This window comes from Orbicella franksi, chromosome 2 (assembly GCF_964199315.1).
Source record: "Orbicella franksi chromosome 2, jaOrbFran1.1, whole genome shotgun sequence".
NCBI classification, from domain to species: Eukaryota; Metazoa; Cnidaria; class Anthozoa; order Scleractinia; family Merulinidae; genus Orbicella; species Orbicella franksi.
In genome coordinates, this window is record NC_138146.1 from 16,678,489 (window position 1) to 16,702,500 (window position 24,012).

Below are 24,012 nucleotides of genomic sequence, written 5' to 3' on the forward strand. Positions count from 1 at the left end.
ATTAACACGCTATCTCTGAAAAAGAGAGTGCAATGTACAAATATTTGCGCACTTGTGAGCATTTTTAAACTTTCATACGTAATTGGTGTAATCTACCGGATACCTTGAATTCTAACAACTTTCCACCTGATTCTTGTAATAAAGAATACTTCACACAGTTAGTCAGAAACAACTTCACAGCATTAGACCACGGCAGCAATTGTAATCCTCTCCTATACAAAGAGGCGTACTACATCAAACGCCTGACACGTTCTCTTGGCAAAGGACTTAAATCCACGAGAGGACTTTGCTTCTTCTAATGAGTATTACTTTTTGTCTCTTTTCTTCATTGTTATTAACACCGTATTTAAGAGTTACCTTGTATGCAAATTCTAGTCTGATGATGGTACAGATCTTACTGAAATATAACTCTTAGTTTTGTCAATTGTTGTCTGAATTTCGATACAATGAACGTCTTGGATTATCATTCATTCTCTATGTAGTGAAACTATCAGCAGGTACTGAGTTTCACAAATATAGCACTTAATATGATAGGAGCTGAACTACTTTGGTTACCGTTTGTCAGTGATGAGAGTACAAGTTCGCACGGTTTGGCTTATAAGATAGAAGATATTCTCTGTTCAGTATTACCCTAAGATGTTATAAACTGTTATTCCCCCTGATATTTATCTCCATCAACTGAATCGGGTTCGAGTCCTTCGAATTTGAAGGCGATTTTATTCCGTCAACCATTCCTTGGTTTTGAATAGCAAATGCAGACCTGAACGGACCTGAGGTCGTTTTTCTGTGATTATTTCTTTTTCTTGGACACAGACACCAAGTACGAAGCGTTTTTTGCAATGCTTGGCGGTACTTTGGAATTGTCCATGCGTAAAGAAAAGGGTTAAGTCCTGAGTTTAAAAACAGGATAGGTTCTGAGAGCTTGCTAATGGTTTTTATCGCCGGTTTTTCCATGCAGGACTCACATAGCAGTTCGACATGAAGCATGATATACAACGGCAGCATACAAATAATGGCCGCTAACACGAGAAGGAACACGGTTTTTGTCATTTTCCGCTCTGCCTTCATCTTAGCTTCGATCTCGTTATGAACTGGTTGTCTCCTTGTCTCGCTGTTGTACCCTTGTGTGCGTAATGATTGTGCGAGCTGATATTTGATCGTGCAATAAATGGACACGTACAGCCCGATTAGAATTCCTCCAAACAAGGTATAGTTAATGTGCAAATCAAGCCAGTAAAAGATATCTTGCGTGACACCCATGAAGCGAAGCATGCTGAATAGCAGCGAGTAAGTCCACAACAAGACTATAATGGTAACGATTCGGTGGCGGTCCATTTTTTGCCCATGCGACAAGGGATATTTCACGGCAATGAACCTATCCAAAGCTAAGGAAAGGATGGACAAAATGGAAGCGTTTACGAACACGTACGCGGTTGTTTCTCCGACAACGTACAAAATTCGTAACTCTGTTCCCATGAAGTTGCTTATTTCGAAGGCTGCGTACAAAGGCTCTGTTATCAGACCGGTTAGAAGGTCAGCAACTGCCAGATTCACCACCAAATAACTGGCTGTGTTTCTCAAACGTCGATAAGGGTCTTTGTAAATTGTCACACACAGAAGGAAATTGCCTACCACCGCTATGATGCCAACGAGTAAATTGGCTATGCCAATTAACAATGCAGTTTTTGATCTTCCTGAATTTTCCATATCATCAGTTCCACTTGCCGCCGTGTTGTTTGGCCCCACAACAAGTCGAATTCAACGAATAATTTTTAAGAAATCCTCGTTACTGCCGAAAAATGTCCGTGAATCGATAACACTTTCAGTTTGTAAGTGATAAAGCCCACTTATAAATTGTGAAATTTAACACATTTTTTGACGGTAATGCTATGTCTTATTTCATGTCGAAGTGTTCCCCGCAACTGATTTCTCACAAATTAGATATTCGGAAATCCCCGTGAAGAATTCAGATACATTTTCATTGTTTCCAAGATTCAAGTTATTCATAAACATCAATGATTGGATGTTTCTTTAGAATACAAGTAAGTAAATCCGAATGAACGATGTATTCTCCTAATGAAAAAGATGTTTTGAAAGGAACTTGATTGGCAGTTTTTAATAATTAATATCAGATACCTACCCTTGTTTTTTTCCTTTTTGTTGCTAACTTTGGCTTACTCGTAATTTAATTCGCAAATTCTAAAATTTAGCGTTTCGCGACACTAAAAGCTATTAAAATGGAGACAGAGTTTAGCTTATTTTTCTGAAGTCACGAAGATATAAAGACCAGCGAGATAAGGCTTCCTATATTAAATTCGCGAAAAACAAAAACAAACAAATCTTGCGAGGCCAACAAAGGAAAAAAAAACATATCTTAGATTCAGTTTCTTTAGATGGACGAGACAAGTCTTTTTTTTTTCTTTGTTTTTTGGGGGATACAATTGGGATTTGGGGAACTCATACAAAACGACTCGCACGTTTCTTATCGGTACGAGACAAAGTGCAATCTAAAATACATTAACGTAAAATACGCGTCAAGTTTAATATATGTCAAGCAGTGTAATAATGGTTCTGAATGCACTTCCGAATATACTTGTCTAAATGCAGAAATTCATTCACTTCAAAATGGTTTTACGCCCATAAATTTTTACCTTGCGCTAGATGATACGTTAGATGATATCTTAAAGGGGTTCTGTCACCACGGATGAAGTCATTCTTCCGATGTATAAAACTACTTTTAAACTGAAGGAACCTAAAAATTTGAAAATTTGAAAAACACCGCATACAACAGTTGCATAACCAAGGTTAAATTACTTAACTTTGACGTACGTCGAAACAACGACCTTCGTTTTTTTCAACAACGACCTTCGTATCGTTGGATACTTTAATTCTATATTTCATACTGAAATACCTACAAAATACATACTTTCACAGGTGTCTATTCAGTTAAACATGGCCGGTGCTAAAATTAATTTTTTTAGCTAAATAATGGCCTAAGATATTTCCAAATAAAAGCGGAAGATAACTTCCTGTTCAATTTAACCTAGATGTTTTGCCCAGCGGCGAGCTCCGGCATGGTAAAGTGCTCAGTTCTTGTACGGCGGAACCCCTGCTGGGCAAAGACCATACAGTTTCACACGAATCACGATTTTTGTTATAACAAGCACGGTAAATTCCTCGGACTTTCCAATCGCAACCTTTCCACCTCCATGCAATTCGCCTCGGTGTTTGCGTATTCAGTTTTCTTGGAGAAACCTTTATCTTGTTCCACAGCCTTGTAGCGAACGCGCGATTCCCCTCGACAGGAACATCACATGGGTCTTAAATGGCAGTCACCGTCGCTATGGCAACCTCTTTGCAGGGGTACACTGGTATTCTGGATACATTTCGTTGGGACCTCTGGTATGGTCGAATTTTTGAATGACCAGTCCTCCACTTGCGATATAGGAACAACCATAGTGCAAGAATCCTTGGTAGAATTGCTGGTTTTCAGTGTCACGCAATTCAAAATAGATTAAAATAAAAATCAAAACTGGTCAATAGATAAAGTCCAGAATCTGGGAAATGAAGGAAGGTAAATATGCAGACTCTCGCCAAAATTCTGGTCACAGCAATTTTTCTTATGCGAAGAAATTTTTTACCCAAATTTATAGAGATTTGTATGGAGACGCCATGCTGGTGCCCATCCGTATGGGCACCAACATGGCGGCCGGAAACTAACAGAAACATCTGTCACTGCGTTTCGCTACAAAAGCATGAATTTATCCGTCGAGGAACTCTAAAACATTAAAATAATACTTTTTCTAAGACATGAACCGTTCAGATAGCCAAGTTCTCTGAAATAAGTCACTCTTTTAACCATCATGAAAGCTCTCTAGGCCGTCATGTAAATACCATGCCACGCAAAAGCTTAGAAATTCAAGCGTAGTTTATCACAAAACCAAGAACCCATTCGGAGCGAAAATTTGTATCAATATTAGTTTTCAGCTGCTCTTATACATCATTTAAGTAAAATCTCAGGAAGATCAATAGCTTTATAGTTCGAATTTTAGAGAAGTCATGTGAAAACCAGCTATTGCTCCAGGTTTATAGCCCTGATGTGGTTCGGCGATCCTACCTCAAAAATACTTTGTACGATGCCCCAGATGGCGCTAAAGGTATGCTGAATAGACGAAGCCGATTCTGAGCCATCATTAATGAATTGCTCAATCAGTTCTTTCGATCTTTCGTTTAACAGGTTATTACGGGTCTCCGCAGTTCCTCCTCGAATGATCAGACGATCACTCGTGCTCATCTTGGTTGCGTTGGACAACTCTTCTTTACTCACATCTGCCCAAGCAGAGACACGAGATTTCCGGAAGATATCGGCCCTGCAAACTCGGCACAACTCTTCACTTAGAATTCCCGTTGACTGTAAGAGTTAGAGCTCTCCGCAAACGTCATCTGTTTAATGCTTGTCCCAAGCGTAACGGACGTTACGAGATGGGAGCCATACTCTCTCAGGAAATTGCGATATGCTTTTTAGGAGTTAGTCTCCCAAGGCCGCTTTTCAATTTTTACCGGCAATCTTTCTAAGTCGTTTACGAATCTTTCCTTTAAGGGCAAGATCTCGTCGCCATCTAAACAGCCTCTTCTCACCAAGATCTTCTGTTTTAATGACATCATAATCAAAGACGTGCCACTCACCTTAGATATCTGTGAGCTTTTGCTGTTTGTAGCAATTTTCAATGTCGCACTCAGAGTGTATCCGGATTGTAAAGAGGGATCCAGACCTGATTTACTGCCCAAAGTTGCGTAAAAGGCCTTCGTATTTGCATAATATTCGAAGTGACTATTTGACGATTTGAAGTTTTTTTCTACCCTGTCAAAACATTTTGGGGGAAAGGAAAATGGCTGTTTCACGTTCACGAAAGTCCTCCAGTAGGTTAGTTCCTCGAACATTGATCGCTTTCCCTAACTCCGTCAGCTCTGAGGCTTCGCTTGCGGCGCTAGTGCTAGTGGTTGTTCCACATGTCCCTCTGAATGTGACTGCTAGGCACAAGAACAACACCAAGAGGACAACCATGGTTTTGCTTGGCGAGGTCGAATTATATCACATAAATATAACACAACCTGCGAAAAAGGAAAGAAAAAAACCCAGATATTACTTTATAGTTTAATTTGCTAGTATTTATCCAGTGGGCAAAGCCGTTAGAGAACATCTCCCGTTTCTGAAACATGGCATCATGGTTGGTACCTGCGATGTCAGACTAATTCGCTAATTCGCCCAACGTGCCGTGAAACCATTCTTTGTTTATCTGGACCTTTCGACTACGAAATGATGGATAAGGAAATCAGCAAACCAAGTGTCTTAGCTAATACATATTTCATAAATCACCTGAAGGTGGATTTGTACATCTGAATCCTGAATTTGTTTCTTAGATATTAGATTTCTTCAAAATTAAGAGTGCAAAAAGCTTATTTTAATAGAAGTCTCCTTTTCAAGATTTAATCTGGATAAAAATGAAATTAAATCTTGCCCTCTTTTCCACTCAGAAGATAGTGATCGTCTCAAAAACTCAAACCATTTAACACAAAGTTTATAGCATCCAATTTTTTCAAGTATTTTTTCCGTTTCTGCACTAAACCCGATTAATACTTTTTCAAGAATACATTCAACCTGAGATGATATCTGACACTTTGGTATAGTGTGCTTATGATCTGAAGGAGTATCAATATTACTGGCCTCAACAAAGAACAATTTCAAAATCTAATTTGGCTAAGTTTAATCAAGCGAAAACGAGTACCAGAACCACTGTCTAACGCTTAATTGAAGCATTATTTTCTCAGTGGTTCTAAATTAGAGGGGCAAAAGAAATAATAATTGCTGTAAAGGCGTTTCCAGTTTTAGTTTAGTTAAAAATGGAATTAAATCTTGCTCACTGCTTCATAAGTTGGCGTTAGTTATTATCGAAACCTTTATAAGACGCTTAAGACTTTCACAAGAACGTTTTTTTAACAACTTCTCTAAGATACAATAAATTACCGTTCAATAAGAGATTCCATTCGGAATATGTGATACCTTGGTAAAAAATCCCGAAAAAGTGAAAAGCATCAATATCAATGGTCTCAGGAAAGAAAAATTTGAAATCTAATTTGAAGTAGTGTTATTAAATACAAGCGTGTCCCATCGCATTTTCTAGCTTATGTTCTCAAGTTCTAGATAAATTCGAATTGACCATTAATTTTTGTTCTCTCATAATACAAACTTACCCAGTATCTCTTCCTTTTCCTTCGCAACGGTCACAACGAAACGAAGTTGTCTTACAATTAAGAAACCTGACTGGACACTTTTAACGGGTACCCTTTCATTGAAAGGTGAATAATTTGACTTGTTTCGACCTACATGTAAACACCACCTGTCATGATCTCATTCTGTAAGAGGAGCAACGTTCACCGAAGCGGTATACATCATTTGTTAGTAAATGGCTTGAATGAAAGTGTGAATAGCTTTCAGATCCAGTCATTCGAACTCTACAGTAATGATTTCCATGCGCTTCTCCTTTATAGGAGACTATAGAACCGCTATCCTTCGACGAAGCGAAGTTCGCTTTCGCGATTATTATTGTTAACTTGCTTTACTGTATTATGTCAGTCATATTTCGCTACTTAATTTCTACATTATGCGTCATGTACATAATATTTTTGTTTAAGATTGTTTATTTACTCAAATTTCTTTAATTTCTTTTTACTCTTATTATCTATTATTAAATTAGATAATACTCTTAAGGCAATTGTAGCTCGCCTAGACTAGCTTTGCTAGCTGCGAGCTACTAAGACATTTGAACTAAAATGATACAAGTGATACAAAACTTCCTTTTCTGTACAACAATATAAAAACGTTGTCACTTACGGTGACTCTATAGGGAAGTCATTTAGTATATGGCGCGTGCTAGCTAGTATTATATTTCCAGAGCTTTTTCTTGCGTTTTTACTCCTAGTCCACTCAAACCTGTCAGATGTGATAAGCGATGATGAGATGGTGTTTTTCAATCACCTCGATTAAAATAATGCCATCTAGTACTGAATTTAAAACTGGCCAAACGAATCAGTTTTTTTCTGGGTTTATGTAGCTTTACTTACGATCATTTCTTTACTTCCCTTCGGTGAAATCTTCCAAAATTCCACAGTAGATAGAATCCGACAGAATAAGAACTTGGCGCGAATAAAGAACTGTACTGCCAGTTTCTCGGTTATTTTTCAGTTGATATCTTTTCCCTTTGTACATAAATTGGTTACAAAGATATCCAAAATAAAACGAGCACTAAGAAAAGTAAAAAGTCGTAAAAAGCTTGCCAAATTTTATGGAACTTCACCGTAGGAAGCATCAGAAAACGCACTGTCAGGTTTGCTTTGGTGGTTGTGTGGAAGTCAAAACCCTGATTTGAGCGCCTAGAAAAGCTTTCGTTCTCAGCGTGCATACGGTCGTAAAAGTATAAGGAGCCTCGTGAAGTCGATCCTTACCTTTGGGAACAACGCAGTGGGAAGTTGCTCTCATAAAAGGTCTCGGCGACTTCTGATAAAAGTCACGCCACTGCACAACTGGTCCGCCCATGCCTCCGTCGTACTTATTAGATTCCTCTTCTATCTCAATGTCAGAAATCATTCTATTCTAGCGATAAAAGCCTGTTATGTCTACTTCTTCTGTTCTTCTGCCTCCTCCAAGCTGCAAAATGTTGCCTCCAGTTCTTGGGCCTGCAAAGCATCCTTGATATTTGACTTGATTTCCATCCTTGTAGTAACTGGTGTACCCTGAATTTTGTCTTCCATCCCACTTGAGGCAGATATGATGCCATTGGCCATCCATGAGGTTGCTAGCGTCAAAGTTACTATAAAGCATAATTAAATTGGACAATTAAAAGACGTAGAGCCAAGCTAAGACAGGTTAGGTCAAGGCAGGCCAGGTCAGGTGGGATAAAGTCTGTGTTGGACCAGGAGTCCCTACCTGCCAGGGCTTATCTCGGCTTCTGTAGGTGTTAAGATTATTTATCTTGTCCAAAACACAGTGACCTTTTTTATACTTACCACGCTTGCCCTCCATTGCCGACCCCAAAGACCAAATTAATATTGCCATCAAGACCAGCAAAAAAGCTGTCTGCAGTCAGCTGATTGGATTCATTCACATCATAGGCGACAAGATACATTCTTTGGTATCCATTGCTGTCCCAGTCACTTCTAAAGTTCAGCCACATGCACACGGTCATTTCTGTCAAATCTGGAATGTCCTGCACCACAAATGATTTCATTGGCAATGACTGCTGAATCTTGACATCAAAAAGCTCCCTCGCTGCAAAGTTACGTAATCTATAGACTGAGCCAAGCCTAAAAGTGGGACTCCTGATTGCAATAATTTAAGTTCCATAAAGGAAAAAAGGATTTGCTTTTCTTGGATCAGGTATGGGGCTCTGCTCGCCGCGCGCCTTCAGTGCGCAGGAGCTTTGCTATAAATTATAATGACCGTGGACGCCTCCGCTAGTTGCATTAATGTTAATATCTGTTAACGCAACGGAGGCATAAGTTTTTCAACGCTGAGAGAGAACACGAGAATACCTTTGGGATTTAATTTTCCTTTGCGATTTTAAAATCCACCATGGTCGTGAAAAATAACGAACATTTCATTCTTTAAACACGAGTAGATCAACTGAGCACCTGTGTCTGATCCTCGGCATTATCCGCTTTTTTGTTTACATTTTCACTTACACTACATGGATTATTGCCTGGCATTCGATGCATACATTTTGAGAACAATTACACTCCAACGATGGTAAAGCTCAGTTAACAACTGTATTTCAACAAGAGATTATTATCATAGTTTCTTGATTTTAATTGTTACTTACGTGTTCGATCACACATTTCCCTCCCCAAGTAAGGCACACTAAGGAGGTTAAGATTACCATACGTTGAGAAACCTGTAAAACAAACACATGGTCATGATTACCTCTTAATCATTTTTAGTCTATTGGAATGCTCAGAGATTCTCATTTGTACGTAATTGCTGAGATCTCTGACCAAATAAAGGTAACTCATTTTGTGGGATGACAGCTTCACAAAATCAAAACTTTATAAATGGACTTCTCAACACTACTTGGTCTCAAGTTAAAAACAAACAAACAAAAACTTGTGCAGCAAATTGACTTACAGAGAGGCGGAAGACTCATATAAGAAAGAAAGTTGACCACACAGGGACTCTTCATATTTCTGTCAGAAAAACAAATAAACAACAAGTCACTTAAGGTAATTCCATCGAAATAGAACTCACAATAGATTTTCTTTCAAACTTTGCCTGTTGGCTGCTTATATCAAGAGAACTTAAAATTTGAAATAAAAAAGTGGGGTCCCCATATTCGTTTAGGAGCAGGAGGACCTTCAATAAACCCCATAACTCCTGAAATTATCTGTTTTCAGTAACCTTTATATTTGAACCATTCACCTTACGCTTTAAGAGAGCAGAAAAATAGGGAGAAAGTTAAGCGAAAAATACAACAATGGGTATATTGCATAAATGTCAAGGAGCAATTTGATATACGTTTTATGATAAGGGCACTCATATTTAGTTGACAGGGATACAATATGTTCCAAGCACACAGTATTCTAGAGCCACATTTATCTTTTACGAGTGCTAGCTGTGCTCTCATTTTCCGTGATAATTTTTCACTCCGCAATGAAAATTGGTCCATATTCACTGTACAGAACGGAAGGTGATCTCTGCATTCAAACTAAATAAAAAAATCGTTAGGTCCTGGTACTCGTTTCCGAGAAAAAACGATGATTTGTCTCTCGCAAGCCAAGAGCCACCATTCTGTATACGCTGTGTATGTGCACGCGCTCGTGAGCGCGCGCTAATGACGCGAAAATCGTGCGCAGTAGGGATGTGCAATGCAATTTTAAGCCACGTAATGTGCTGTTCCAGAAAATATCCATATGCCTCCCATGGACGGTTTTTAATTTGAACCCTCCCCCCACTCCCCTGGAAATTCCGGTTTAGCTTCATACTTCCCTTTAAAGCTTTTGGCTTTTTAAACCTCCCTCTTCTTCGAAATTTCCATTAACCTTCCTTGGGGTGGATATGGATGTTTTCAGGAACTGCACAATGCGGGCGCGCGCAACATTTTTTTTCAACTTGACAGGCAACAGCAATGTTGCATTTCAAGTTAAAAATGTTTCTGAGATGCATTGTTGTGCGTATTTCCACCAACACGTCTAGGAGAAATCACATTAAAAATTTAAAGCCGCACTCTGGACGGCTGACCCACACTGTCAAAGCATATCCTCGGTTAAGGTAGTAATGTAAAGCCAACCTGTGCAAGGGAGTACTCTCCAGACATTTTGATGGAGTTGTTTGTTGTTGAAACCCATTCTCGTCCCCAGAGGCCGCGCTCCTTTTGGTCAGCACCAAGAATCACGACCTCTAGCCGAACCCGATTTTCTGAGCACGCGCAGAGAATTCGTTTCGTATTTTTTAGCCAATGAGATTTGTCAGGCTTGGCTCTGAGCATGCGCAGAGTGACAGGAAGTTCGTGAATCGCGGACTTCCGGTGTTGGACCAGGCCAGAGGTCGCGATTCTTGGTGCTGACCAAAAGGAGCGCGGCCTCTGGGGACGAGAATGGTTGAAACCCTGATCCTACTTCAGACCAAGATATCTGATCCTTCGCTACCCTATTTTAGATCCGACCTAAAAATCTACACCGTCTTTCAGATCTCTGCAGCATCCATTTGCGTAGAGGCTTCAAACGTTCCGATTTAAAGTCAGCTTTAACTAACGTAACTAATCGCTGCTTCACACTATTTTCACCTTACTGCATTCCATAGAATGCAAGTAAAGCGGTAAAGGAGTTCAAACATCCCAACCGTGTTTGTTCTTCTTGAAACCGGTTAGTCCTGTTAGTTCTCTTGAACGCGCTCAACGCAAACACAGTAAAACATTTGGTTTTCGGGAAGAGGGAGAGAAAAACGTTGGAAATAAATCTCATTTTAAAAGCGTTTTTGTGCTTGTACATTTTTACTCGTCATTTGACTTGCCCTTCAAGCGCACCATAACACGGCAAGGCTCATAAAAGAAGGGCAGCGATACCACAAAGAACACACCACAATGACCCTGGTCGGCGCCCGTTTGGTCAATCCCGAATCCAGCGCGGTAACCATAAGTCTTGTACTTACCGTGTAGCGTTTACTGAAAAATTTGGTCAAAATTGAAGCAGGACACTCTATAAAGGGTTGTTCCATTTGACTCCTGCATTTGACGGCTAACGGTCAAAACTTGAAGACATTTTTACGGTGGGTTAACCAATTAACATGCATCTAGAGCAAGCTAATGTTGGTCCTTTTTCGGGAAAAAAGAAACTTCTCGACATCTTTTCCACGTAGTGAAGGAAAAATGAATAACCCATTCCAAATATTTTGCTAAACATTGTAAAACGTCTAGCTGCTCTAAGTATTTATATAAAAAAAGCATTTCTATGGTAGGCCTTCATTCATCATTACGTAAAAGAAACCCTTCATCAAATTCTGTCATCTCCAAAACCTGTTATAGCACGTTTAACTGATATTACAAATTGAATAACCCTTTTTGTTTTTATCATATAGACTTGTCCGCTGTTTATTCCTTTTCTCCTGTGCCACTGACAGTGGACAAAATAGTCTTACAGGGCAACTGGACTCCTGTATGCCTCTTATTTATTTATTAGCCAATGTAATTGGATTTGTGTTGCATGCCAGTAAACGTAAATACTCCTGATGGTGGCACGGCACCGATTTCTTTTAGCGGAGTGAAGTTAGCTGAAGCGATAAATTTCTCTTTCTTATTATGGTATATTCATTATTACCGAAAAGAACACATGCTACTGTGATCAAATTGTACTCCATTACCTTTTATAAGTACACCATAACTGATATTACAATGATAACACTTTCTTTGTAAAGTAAACTTACCCACTGCATGGCTATTCCTTTTCCTCTGTGCCACTAAGAGTACATAAAAGTAGTCTTAAAAGGCAACCTGGACACCTGTGAACTTTTTGTTTATTTCGTTAGACAACATAACACAATTGTATCGGCAAACCAGTAAATGTAAGTACTCCTGTTTGGTGGTATGGTACCGCTATCTTTAGACTGAGGAGTGAACTTTGCTGAAGCGATGCATATATATTTTATTTACAAGCAAAATATTTGCGGCGATTATGATACACATCCAGCTGAGAACAGGTATAAGTTTCGACCAGTCTGAAAAATTAAAAGCCATTATTATTAGTTTCTTGGATTACTTTGATTTAGCCTCTCCATACTCCTACACGGTACTGATATCTTTTAGAGGGGCCATGTTCACGGAATCGATATATACGATATATATTAATAAAGTGTATTATCGTTTGTCTCACGATGTAGTCACTTGAGATGTAGATCGCGACGTCTTCCTGAAGCATGGATACCCTCGATCAAGAAACACAACAACAGGAGAACGGTACAACAACGGACCACTGAGGGAACAGCTACTCGCCGGAACAATGGAACAATAGGAGGATCGAAATGCACCAATCACAGCCGTCCTTTGTGATATAAATGATACCGTGCAATCAGTCGACCTTATCGCCTGAAGAAGACTAGCAGTAAGCAGTCGAAACGTCGCGATCTACATCTCAAGTGACTACATCGTGAGACAAACGATAATACACTTTATTATTGCATCTACCACGATGAATAACAACAACCTTTTCCTCACGATATATATTTATTTTCAAAAGTAAAACAGTACTAAAACACCATTTACAAGTAAAACAAGAAATTTCTCTAGCTGCATGCGAAGATCTATGAACAGGTACAAATGTTGAGGTCACAAAAATTGCCGTTTTATAACATTGTGAACAAATTATCTGTGATCCGCACACCGCCCACTGTACCGTACATCAGTTAAGCTTGGACGTATTCAGAGATGAGATACAGCACTGGAAAGGTTGCTGTATCATTAGTACACGATTTACAAGTCAATGTATGAAAGATCATATATTTGAACGGCTGAGAAAGATATGAAGACATGATTGATCATCGCAGTTATATCCACAACTTAAGCAGTTGTGAAATTAAAGCCTGAAAAAAAAATTAGGCTTGAACGGGATTCGAACTCATGACCTCTACGATGGCAGTGCTCTACCAACTGAGCCATCAAACCAACTGGGAGCTGGTCATCACGTTGTGAGTTCGTAATGTACCCGTAGATGACGGTGAAGATCTTTCATATATTCACTAGTGGTTATTATTCACCTGTAACTTCACCATCTACGGGTATATTACGAACTCACAACGTGACCAGCTGCCGGTTGGCTTGATAACTCGGTTGGTAGAGCACTGCCATCGTAGAGGTCATGGGTTCGAATCAAGTTCAAGCCTGAATTTTTTTCTGTGTAATGTTTCGCAAACTGCTTAAGTTGTGTATATAACTGCGATGATCAATCATGTCTCAGTCTTCACTGAGTACACGATTTGTTCGTCTTTAACTGATAAACATTCTCAGACAAGTGGGCGTTAATAAGGTTTGTCAAGGAGTCTTTCTTTTAATGCAACGGAAAAGTTAAAATGTTTTACCTAGGTTTGTCAAAGATCCATTGAGGCAGAATTTTTTTTATCTTTGAGAATCATTCCTCCTTAAACACCCAGCAAGATGGCGTTTATTCGTGTGACACTGATGCCTTGACATCCTAAACTTTAAAAAGTAATGTAAAAAGTAGGAATTGATCACAAGTATGTAAAACACAGCTTGTGGCTCACCACTTTGATTGAACACAAAATGTATTGAAAGACCGGTGACTGTTCAAGAATTTTTTTACCAGCAGTGTCGAGGTGATATTTCGGCGTAGACAGCTGTTTATGTACAGAGAGAAGATCAAAGACAGGTTAATCAGAACGCGCCATGAGTGTGAAGGTCTGATGGGTCTTCAATTTATTAGTGTTACTAACAGCGGGTGGATCTAACTAGACACAACATTTTGAAAGTTAAACCGGAACAATGGCTACAAAGCCAGACATGAAATTGGGAAATTCACAGCTTCGTTCCTGATATAGGGTTTGGAACAATTTTGTATCATTGTTTCTCTCAATTACAAATTAGATTCACCATTTGGGAAAAGTTAAGGCAGAACATGTCGGAAATAAAATTACATTCGTTATCAAAGAGAATTAAAGCTAAATCAATCTCTTCACGATCGTTACGTGTACATTAAGACTTAAAAAAAATGGCCCGGAAATTTTGGAAAACTCCAAATAAAGACGTTTAGAAAGTGATATTTGTTAAAAACGCAAAGCGACAGCACACGACAAAGAATGGATGGACGATGAGTTATCCTACTGACCAAACGGAAATAAACTAAAACGTTTCCCCAGCTATGCCAAACAAGAGAGACGTCTAGCCAAGACAATTAGTGGTCGAAATTCAGAATTAGTACAATCACCTGCATTTTAAAAACACATTATATGTGCGAGACTCTAGTTCAACTGATTAATTTCTCGAAATTTCTCTTGGGCTGGTCAGCACTGTGTAAAGTGTGTCCGTCGGACTAAGAGCAGTCAAACAGTAACTACTCGGTACTTTGCCATGCTTTTCCGGAAGATAATTCTAACCATCTATCTTACCATTTTTCTAGTTTGCTTTGGCAACGGGCAAGGGTTGAATTATGTGATGATAAATATTTTAGAATTGAGCCCAGATAATTCGGAAGACAACTGCACTCAGGGTGAACCTGAACTATTCTCATTTGATCATGATTTGCCAACTACGGTGGAAGATGACAGTGAGAGCAGTCTACCAACCGTTCCTTATGACGGAGGAAGCGACGCTAACGTGACAGACCAGCCATCCCTTGATCATGATCGACTGATGACAGGCCCCAATACGGACCAACAGATCGGAGGTCCTCCTACGCTTCAGCCGACAACACCTCAAACCTCCTCTTGGACACACAATAATGAGAGTGCGACGAACGTGTCAACTGAGGCGCAATCTAACACAAATGATTGCAGTTTGGGTCGTTTCTTTGACTTTTGTTCAGGAGTCATTGATTTTACCTGGCTATCGATTCCTCCCTTTATTTTTGACCACCAGAACGCAAACCACCAGCTAAGGAACGAAAATACTGGTTTAAAGGGTGTGTTCTATAATATTATTGGGCGGGCCATCCAGTTTTGCTGCAGATATCATGATAACCGAGGGACACGTTTACAATTCAATCACAAGGCGTGGAACAAAAGTATGTTGCATACAAACATCTTCCGTGGAGATGCTGACATTGGACTACCGGTGTATATTGAAAACGAGTTCTTTGATATCTCCTATGCTGGAAATTTACGATTCATCAAAGTCATTGAATCGCCCGGATTGGCTCTGATTATGGACAAGAACAACGTAAAAGAAAATAGCAAGCAAGTGGTGTGGAGTGCTATAGCTAACGAATGGCCAATTATGTTGATTTCATTGCTGTTATGCGCAATATCTGGCATTTGTGTCTGGGCACTTGTAAGTCCGGTTTTTTTCTTTCGTTTTCGTTGTTACCTTGTTCTTATCATGAGCTGAGTTGCAAACTTTCATAGTTGCATGCATTATAAGTTCCACATTAGTTTTTACCTAAAGATAGTACTGAAGTACGGTTAAAAGACTTCCTTCCCACATCTTTATGTTCACAAATTCTCTGATTTCAGAAATTGGAAAAATCCCCTTGTGTTCCACCTCGACACAATACAAGTAGTACTGGAATTACAAGTGGAAAGATATTTTTTCTTGAACAAGTTGCTATCGTTTTGGAGGTGAAAATTTAACTCGATTGTCTTATATAAGTAATGGATTGGCATGTGCAGTGACAATACCTATTAAGGAGAGTTCTGGCTTCGTGATTAACACATCAGCAGTGTTTTTTCCGATGTTAGTGATCCCTAAACTCTGTAATCGAATGTACTGCAATTTGTTTTCGTTTTATGCATTTAAAATGACCATTGTTTGTTAAAGACAAGTTTCGTATGTTATTATAGGATACAACATGGAATTCAGATGAATTTCCTCGTCCTTTTCATCGGGGAGCATTTGATGGATTTTGGTGGGCGTTTGTTACCATGTCAACGGTTGGGTAAGCGGAATCTTTCTAGGTACATGAGTGTTATGATCTCAAAGAATTTAAAATTGAGAGTGAAAATAGATAGATAATTTTTATTTAGGCACGAAAAGCATGAAAGCTAAACGACGTACGGAAAAGAGTATCTGAAAACAAAGACTAGACCATGTTGAAGACTGAAACTAATTTAGATTTTAATAGTGTCACAAAAGCTCTTATTCGTCATCAAATCTCCTGCGAGATCAAACAATTGCATGTAAAGTATACATAATTACATGTAGCAAAAGACGAATACCTTTTACTTCTTTATCTGATTGATTTTTTATTTATTTTTGTTATCAAGGTACGGTGACAAAGCTCCTAAGTCGATAATTGCTCGGTTATTTTGTATTATGTGGATCATGATTGGTCTCACGGTGTGTTCTGTAATGACGGCTACCCTGACCACAGCTCTGGCCTCCACAGTTGGCCGAGATGTGCAATTGGTGGGGAAAAAGGTAATTTCAAACATGCAAAAACATACTGCTCAATTTTTGTAATTAAGGATGCGCTAGCACCGTGAGAAGTGCTTCATATTAGGTGTCACTGAAAGAAGAAAGAACTCGACAGTTGGTCAGTTGATTAGAAAACATGGCGCTCATTATCAAACCCTGTTACTTCCAGGAACACCCATGTTTAAAATCAAAACAATCAAAAACTGTAGCGCTTGAAACAGGACTCAAAAGTTTCTATTTTAATTGAAATAGACCCAGGAGAAACTACCTACATGGGTGGGGTGGCTTGTCGGAAAATTTGAATTAAACTCCTGAAGAAGACTAATCAGATCTGGGTGTGGCTTGTGGTTATTTATCCCCAAAAAGGTTCCATTCTAAAGCAGAAAGCCAATTCGGAGCGAAAGTGATCTAATTAGCTACCAAAGCTTTTCTGTGAGGGGTGGTGAATAGTAAATGGCAGACTTTGTGAGGAGGCGAGACAAGCGTATTCTTTGCGAGAGAGAAAAATTGAGACTTTTTAAATTGAGGGACTGAGACTTCAAACTGTTCTTAATGCGACTCTTAGACATTCAGACGTCTTTAATAAAAGCAAGTCAACAAATCGCTATTTAGAGACTTTCGTAGCCTTGCAAAAAATCGAGACTGCGAGACGCAAATAACCACTGAAAACGAGACTGCGAGACCCCTGAAATTCGACGAAATGTTTGTGCAACCCATGGTTTTTGAAGGACCATTCGCCACCCCTTCTATGGGGAATTTTCAAGATTCGGGCCTGATCGATTTAAACTGCTAACACAGCGTTACAGCGTTTTGTATATACATTTTAATGTGCCTTAAGACTTTTGCATTCTGTCCCGAGCATCCGAATAATTGACACCAAAAACCACAATTTACACCGCTAGATAAGAAGAAGAGCAAATGAATTATCTCTTCTTTAAAACACAGATAGCTGTATTGAAGGGAGGTCCCGCATTTCAGGAGGTTATCAAACATGGTGGAAATCCAACGGGTACGTTTTAGTTTCAGTAGATAATACCACTAATATTCAAGTAATAAAGTATTTTCATTATTACTACACTGAAGAGTTAAAGGCTAAAATATATTCACGCTTAACGTACCCCAGAATTAGCTTAATCGTGCTTTGAGTAATCAGGCCCTCCCCCTAGTGTTAAAATGCAAAATTGAAAAAGATGATTATTTTTTCAGCGTTCGACAATTTTGATGATATGCACAAGGCCCTTGTACAGACAAAAACCGTCACAGGTATTCTCGATGAGATGTACAGTGGACTTCATCATCTGGAGCAGATGAGCGATTCTAGATTGTATGTGGCTAAGGTGATTCAAACTGTGCGATCGTATGGCTTCGCGTTTAAAGAGAATGAACCTTTTGCTTGGCCAGTAGAAGAATGTATTCGCAATCTCATCTTGTACCGCAGAGAAGACGTTTATACTCTGATGAAGGAGTATTTGGATGACATTGAGGTACTTTTGATTGTTAAGACGCGAAAAAAACAGATGTTCTTGCAGGCTACACGTTGAGAAATTGAAATTAGAATTTATTAACATCGATACACGATGTTCAGGGCCGTAGCTAGCGCAGGGGCAAGGAAGGCAGTTGCCCCCCTCCAAAAAAAAAATACATATGGGTTTTTTTAACCCGTCAACTTTCTGGAGTGTTAGGTGAGGATGGTTGGAATGTTACTAATGATTAGTTTACCTTTGCAACTAGGTAAGTAAGTACTTTTATTTTTTATTTTGTTCTGAGCAATCTTAACTTAGAAATTGACGATGGACTGATAAAGAATTTTTTGAGCGAAAATCCAATTGAAGAAATCTTTTACACACGAAATAGACTAATCCCGCTAGTTAGCGATACAAGGCCGAGATATGTGCACCCTACAAAACAGAGATTCCCTTCTCCTCTGTCACCGAGCAGAAAGAGACGGAAATCTCTGTCTCGCAGGGTAAGATATGTGTATAGGGTTAACAAAACTTCAGAAATATTGTTGTAAGTTCTAAAAATACCCGTCATTTTACACTTGATCGAGGTTAACTTTTTGCCGAAATATCTCGTGGAGAATTCTTCCGGCGATCGCTTCCTTGCTCCCCTCCCCCGCTCCACCATTACAAAAAACTTAGCTACGACCTTGACGTTGCTGGCCGCGCCACGATATAAAGAACTTCGAGTGCAAATCAGTTTTTATATTTATATGTTCTAATGTGTACTTCATTTGAACTAATACCGTGTGGATGGGCACAGGGATTGTGCTTCAAGCTTGGTCATTGCACAGCTTTTAAAAATCTTGGCTCACGCACTATAAATGCACATAAAAACGGTGAATTGTTGAGGGGAGAGTAAGTTCGGTAATTGCTTTCTACCGATTTTTCTAAGGCATAGCCAGCAACCACCCAAGGCGTAGCCAGAGACAAACCAACGATTCCGGCAGTCTTTTCCAAATTTTGAAAAAAGACCGCTCAAATTAACGAGGTTTTCCTCTATGAACTCAAAACTTCGTGCATGATAACACCTCTTGTTTTGACATTCTTTACTACATTTTGCTTTTGTAGGCAACTATTGGGAGACAAACATTAAATTTGTAGGCACCAGTTTTTGGCTAAATTTGGAAAACCCTCGAGCTCAACATTAAGACGACACGGAAATGCCAAGACACTGGTTACCAGTCCAGCTGAGAGCGTTCCCATTTCCTGGTCAACCAACGCAATATCCTCATTTCGATATTTTTATCTTTTTCGTTTTCAAGGAAAAATTGTCTGATGCCATGGGCGATGATGATGTCATTGTACTTGGTGGTAATTCTCCAGCATTTCGCTCCATTGTTATTTCCCTGACAATTTTTCTTGGAGCACTTATTGGAGCAGTCATTCTGTATGAAATGGTGGTGTTCTTTTACCAAAGGGTTGTTACAAAAAACAGGATTGAAGACTTAGAAAGCGGAGGAGGTAATTAACAGTCTCTATAACATACTTTTTCACTTGTGTACTTCCTTCACTACCAGTAAACACATTACTGATATATTTAGAAATACAGTGGTTTTCATGGGAAACTGTCGTTAAGTTTTTACAAAAGAAGCACGGCTAATGTAATCAAAATAAAACAAAGAGCTTGGTATTACTTCTGGCTTTTCCTGGAGAACAGTTACTAGTCATCGAAAACTTGGACCCTAATACCTTTCATAGAAAATACATTGTCCTTTACAAAGTTGATGTATGCACACCTGAAGGCATTTCTCTTTCATTGGTTACATGAATATGAGTAACACAAAAAACGTTTTAAGCTAAGAATTTTTTCCGCGCATTATAAAATCATTACAAGACTTCTACAGGAATCATGTTATTACCCATGCTCGGTTTACGGATTTAAACGTTATCTCAGCTCATGAATAAGGCCCTTTTTCGCTGCTCAATCCTAACTCGATGCTTTCTTCTTTATTTTACAGTCAGTAATGCCAATTATGAAGCCAGCATTCGAAGTGTCAGTGACCAAGAGATGGGACTGTGAACGTTTGACTTGTCTCTAGCATTGGTTCGCCTCTTGAACTACTTGAACCTGATACGGACTGACCCTATCATGGTCTTCACTAGTCTTATAGTCAGTTTATCTCCTTCTACTAGCTTTATATCAGTTTCAGAAAGACTGCAGAAACATTTTACGCTTTTGTCGATTAAAATGGTTAAGACTCAATAGTGTAACTTGGGAGATTGAAAGATCCACTTGTGTACTTCACTTCTTGTATAACTCAATAACTTGTAGGCTGTATTAAGCAGTCTTCGATCGGAAGCTACAGAAAACCAGTGCTCACATTAGTCACTGTTCTTCGAAGGAAGGCACTCGCTGCTACTTACAGGGAACGCGGCAAGGGAGGGGCTGTTCGATCTGGTAAGGCTATAGCCCTGCCACTTTTTTGCTAGGATTGCCGGATTTTTTAGGGCTCTAGGTGACAAGGATAAGGTATGAATTTTACCATTTAAAAGTAACAAATCGGTGAAACAGTGACCCCCAATGCTTGTTTGTCTTGGCCAGATTTTTTTTTAGACCTACCACTTCCCCCCAGTAAAATGGTCTCCGCGGTCCCTGAATTATGATAGTATACTGTCTCGCCCTGGAATCAGTTTCAGAATTAAGCATTTGACATTGTAGAGTTAAAATTGTTTCATCTCGCATAGCCTGACTAAGAATTACAGGAGTGTCTAAAATCTACATCACGACAGAATTTTTGAGCGATGTGTATAGTAATGAAGCTCGGTTGATCCTATTATATATACTGCACAGCTCGAGCTGTTCGTGTTATTCATGTCGACTATGACAAATACGAATAAAGTAATTAAAGTGATACATAATCATCGGAGGATGTGTGGTGAGGTTCCGTTTTAGCTCTTGCCTGGCTCGCTGTGTTGTTCCACTCTCCAGCCAGAAGTTACTGGCTAATTGGAATAGTAGCTTTTAACATATCCTGCGTTATTCGTTTCTACTCCATGTAAAAAAAGTGTCACTACTAATGTTTCAGGCTACGACTCCTAAGATTGGACTGGACTCCACCTAACTCTCACCAGACGCTAACTATTCTGAGTAAGTATAAATCTACAAGCGTTCTATCACGAATACCGTCCTGTGATTGGCTACGCTACTCAGCAGTGTGCGGCTGTTAACAAAATGGCAGCCGCTTCTTTGCGTTTTCCAGGTATCTGTGAAGAGGATTTGGGTAAAGTTTGAACGACTAGTAGATTTACATTGAAACAATTAGGTTATTCGCATCCGATTTCTATGAGTGATTCGGGTTGTGCCGTAGTCAGAAGTCAGTCATTAAAAATTCTCGAGCTCATAATTCAATTCAGCCGGTTAAATAAAAAGCTTGAGCTCATAATCTGTATTAGTGTGCTGAGTCGTAATTTTCAGGACACTTCTTTGTATAACTTTTAAAACCTCGCTGGTTTTGCCATCAACCGGATAGAATCCTTTTTTGCCCAGGACTTTCCTCTATTTGCGGTGGCCGAAAAACTCTGCGTACGACAGAGATCATGCGCAGAGTGATGTGTTTTGGCGGATGTTTCAATTTGTTGAATTTGTAAAACGTAGCGATATGAACTGCCATCAATTGTTTAAATGCTTGACCTCGCAGTATCTGAGTGGAATCTTGTTACACCGCATCTCGGATCAATTCGCCTTATCCCCATTGAGTCAAGGTTTCAACAAGGTTTGGACTATGGGCTTACTTTTGAGAAACATCTCGATTTAATTAACCAAATCATCATTGTACATCAATCCACTGTTTTAACTGAGTATTTGTTATCGACCAGGGATAAGATCAAGATCAAATGTTCTTTATAATCAGTTTGGAACGCCTGACCTGGTCGCAGGGTAGAACTAAGGTATGTAGTAATTCCATTGTACTGCATTCACTAAACTATAGAATGTCTGTTTTTGTGGTTGATTTACACAATGTAATTCAGAAAGATAATGATACTTTGCCAGTGCCTCACCAGCTTGCCTGCCTCACTGCACCTTTCGAAAACAGGAGCGAGCTGTCAGTCCGTACTGTCAAGACCTCGGGGCAATATTTTTCCAGTACGGCCTGCGTGCTTGGTCAATAAGATATATAAACCGGTTTTCAGGAGTATAAATATTGTTTCATATTTGTACTTGTTTCTCACATAATGTGTACTCTCAACAGAAAAATTGGGTAGTAACAATAATAAACATGTAAGTTTATTTTTTGTAGTTTAATAGGTACTTATTCTTTGACTTTTCTGGGGGAAGCATATGGTACTCCACATGGAAACCTCAACTTCTATGATCAGCTGTGAGTACTACTAAGCCAAAACTGTCTATAGTTTTTATTAATTATTGAACTGAGTATCAGAAATTATAACACTGCTAAGTGGGATAGAGAGTTATCAATGAACATGTACTTGAAGGGAAACCTCTTTGTTTTTAATTCCTGGATCATCACTAGAACTGGGAAGAGTGTAAACCTCAGTAGTGACATCATCATAAAATTTATTTACCCTCAAATTTACAGAGTAGCATTACCTCTCATTTCTTCAAGCTACCTAATGTTTTAAATTAAAAATTATGCGAGAAAAATTAGAACGAAGCAGACAAACTAATGATAAAAATGTTACAGCACAAAATAAATTTACAAAAGTTGTTGAAGTGTGTTCCAAGAATCGGACCACCTGGTAACTGCAAGAATTTAGACTTTGTAGTGAAGTAGTGAAAGTACTGTATAGGCTTGCATTTAGGCATACATTAAAATGTACACGGTTTGTAATTTTAAACATAAGGAACTGAGGTAATAATTTTACATCAAACACGAAAGACCATGTTTGACCACATTTCCAAACACCGAGAAGAGAGTTGAAAATACGACTCGTAGTGGAGTATTTTGATGAATTTCCAGGTGTTTGGAAATGTGGTCAAACACTTTCTTGAGTGTTAGATATATCTTCTCAATCAAAACTAAAACTAAGGAGAAAACAGAGAAAATAAATTGTGAAAATCTATGCCAACTACATGTAAGATCAGATATCCAAACACCGTCACGGTCATGATTTCCTTTGGTTAAACTTGATGAATTATTAATGAGTTTGAGAATACATTTTAAAAAATAGGTATGGTAAGTTTTTGTTACCAGATCAAAGAGGCATAATGCTTAATGTGCGTATATAACATCATAATCCATACAATGCCCATACAACATTGCAGGACATTGTCAAGAACATTTAAAAATTGCCGGAAAGTCAGCAACGTTTGACCTTCCCATTAACAAACTGCAATATAAGTATTGACCCAGAAAAAAAATCAAGATGACCTGAAAGTCTCTATTAAAATATAATTGTAACAAGGAATATTAAGTCAAAGCTCTTAGTGCTTTTTCCATCCAGGAAAGTGGATTTTAAATCTCTACTGTTCCATTAGTTGTATTTATTACTGCATTGGTGAAAGTTGTTCAGATATCAAACAGCTTGAAGGGATTTTTTATGAACGAGCTTTCAAGTTCTTCAAAGACCTTAGAAAGATTTTTAAAGATAACACCCTTTCAAAGACCCTAAGAGGATTTGTGAAAGATGTCTAAAGGTTTATTAGGAGGATTGTGGAGCTGCACAGAGATTTTCAGAAAGAATCTTTCAAAAACAGAAGAAACTCTAGAAAATCAGTTCAAGATTCTTGCAAGATACCAGTATGAATATCTCTAAGGATAATATTGCAACATCCACAACAGAAAAGAAAATTTATTGTTGACATAACAGTTCTCAGCAAGATCCTTAAGACCCTAAGGGATTGTCAAGATGATCCCATATCATCCATTGAGATCCTTGAGGAACTTTTCAACAAAACTTAATTATGATTTAAATAAGATTATTTTCAC

General features: G+C 38.8%; 2 protein-coding genes and 2 pseudogenes across 2 annotated transcripts; 1 reads left to right on the plus strand and 3 right to left on the minus strand.

The window, feature by feature from the left end:
* Positions 1-639: 639 nt before the first annotated feature.
* Positions 640-1,788, minus strand: LOC145470259 (alpha-1A adrenergic receptor-like). Its single transcript, XM_081454093.1, has one exon. It carries the CDS (start codon positions 1,705-1,707, stop codon positions 640-642), a length of 1,068 nt encoding a protein of 355 aa, XP_081310219.1. The 5' UTR covers positions 1,708-1,788.
* Positions 1,789-3,154: 1,366 nt separating this feature from the next.
* Positions 3,155-4,519, minus strand: LOC145471132 (DELTA-alicitoxin-Pse2b-like; annotated as a pseudogene).
* A 2,816-nt stretch (positions 4,520-7,335) lies between these two features.
* Positions 7,336-8,746, minus strand: LOC145468492 (uncharacterized; annotated as a pseudogene).
* Positions 8,747-14,705: 5,959 nt separating this feature from the next.
* On the plus strand, positions 14,706-23,718 carry LOC145471148 (uncharacterized). Its single transcript, XM_081454801.1, has 8 exons — positions 14,706-15,539; positions 16,049-16,143; positions 16,472-16,625; positions 17,568-17,631; positions 17,829-18,106; positions 19,387-19,585; positions 20,397-20,522; positions 23,528-23,718. Exons 1-8 carry the CDS (start codon positions 14,706-14,708, stop codon positions 23,716-23,718), a joined length of 1,941 nt encoding a protein of 646 aa, XP_081310927.1.
* The last annotated feature ends 294 nt before the right edge of the window (positions 23,719-24,012 follow it).

Coding starts and splice junctions, on each gene's coding strand:
- LOC145471148 (XM_081454801.1), top strand. CDS start 14,706: ATGATAAATATTTTAGAATTGAGCCCAGATAATTCGGAAGACAACTGC. Junction 18,107..19,386: donor AGTATTTGGATGACATTGAG/GTACTTTTGATT, acceptor TTCGTTTTCAAG/GAAAAATTGTCTGATGCCAT. Junction 20,523..23,527: donor GGGAGGGGCTGTTCGATCTG/GTAAGGCTATAG, acceptor TTTTCCATCCAG/GAAAGTGGATTTTAAATCTC.
- LOC145470259 (XM_081454093.1), bottom strand. CDS start 1,707: ATGGAAAATTCAGGAAGATCAAAAACTGCATTGTTAATTGGCATAGCC.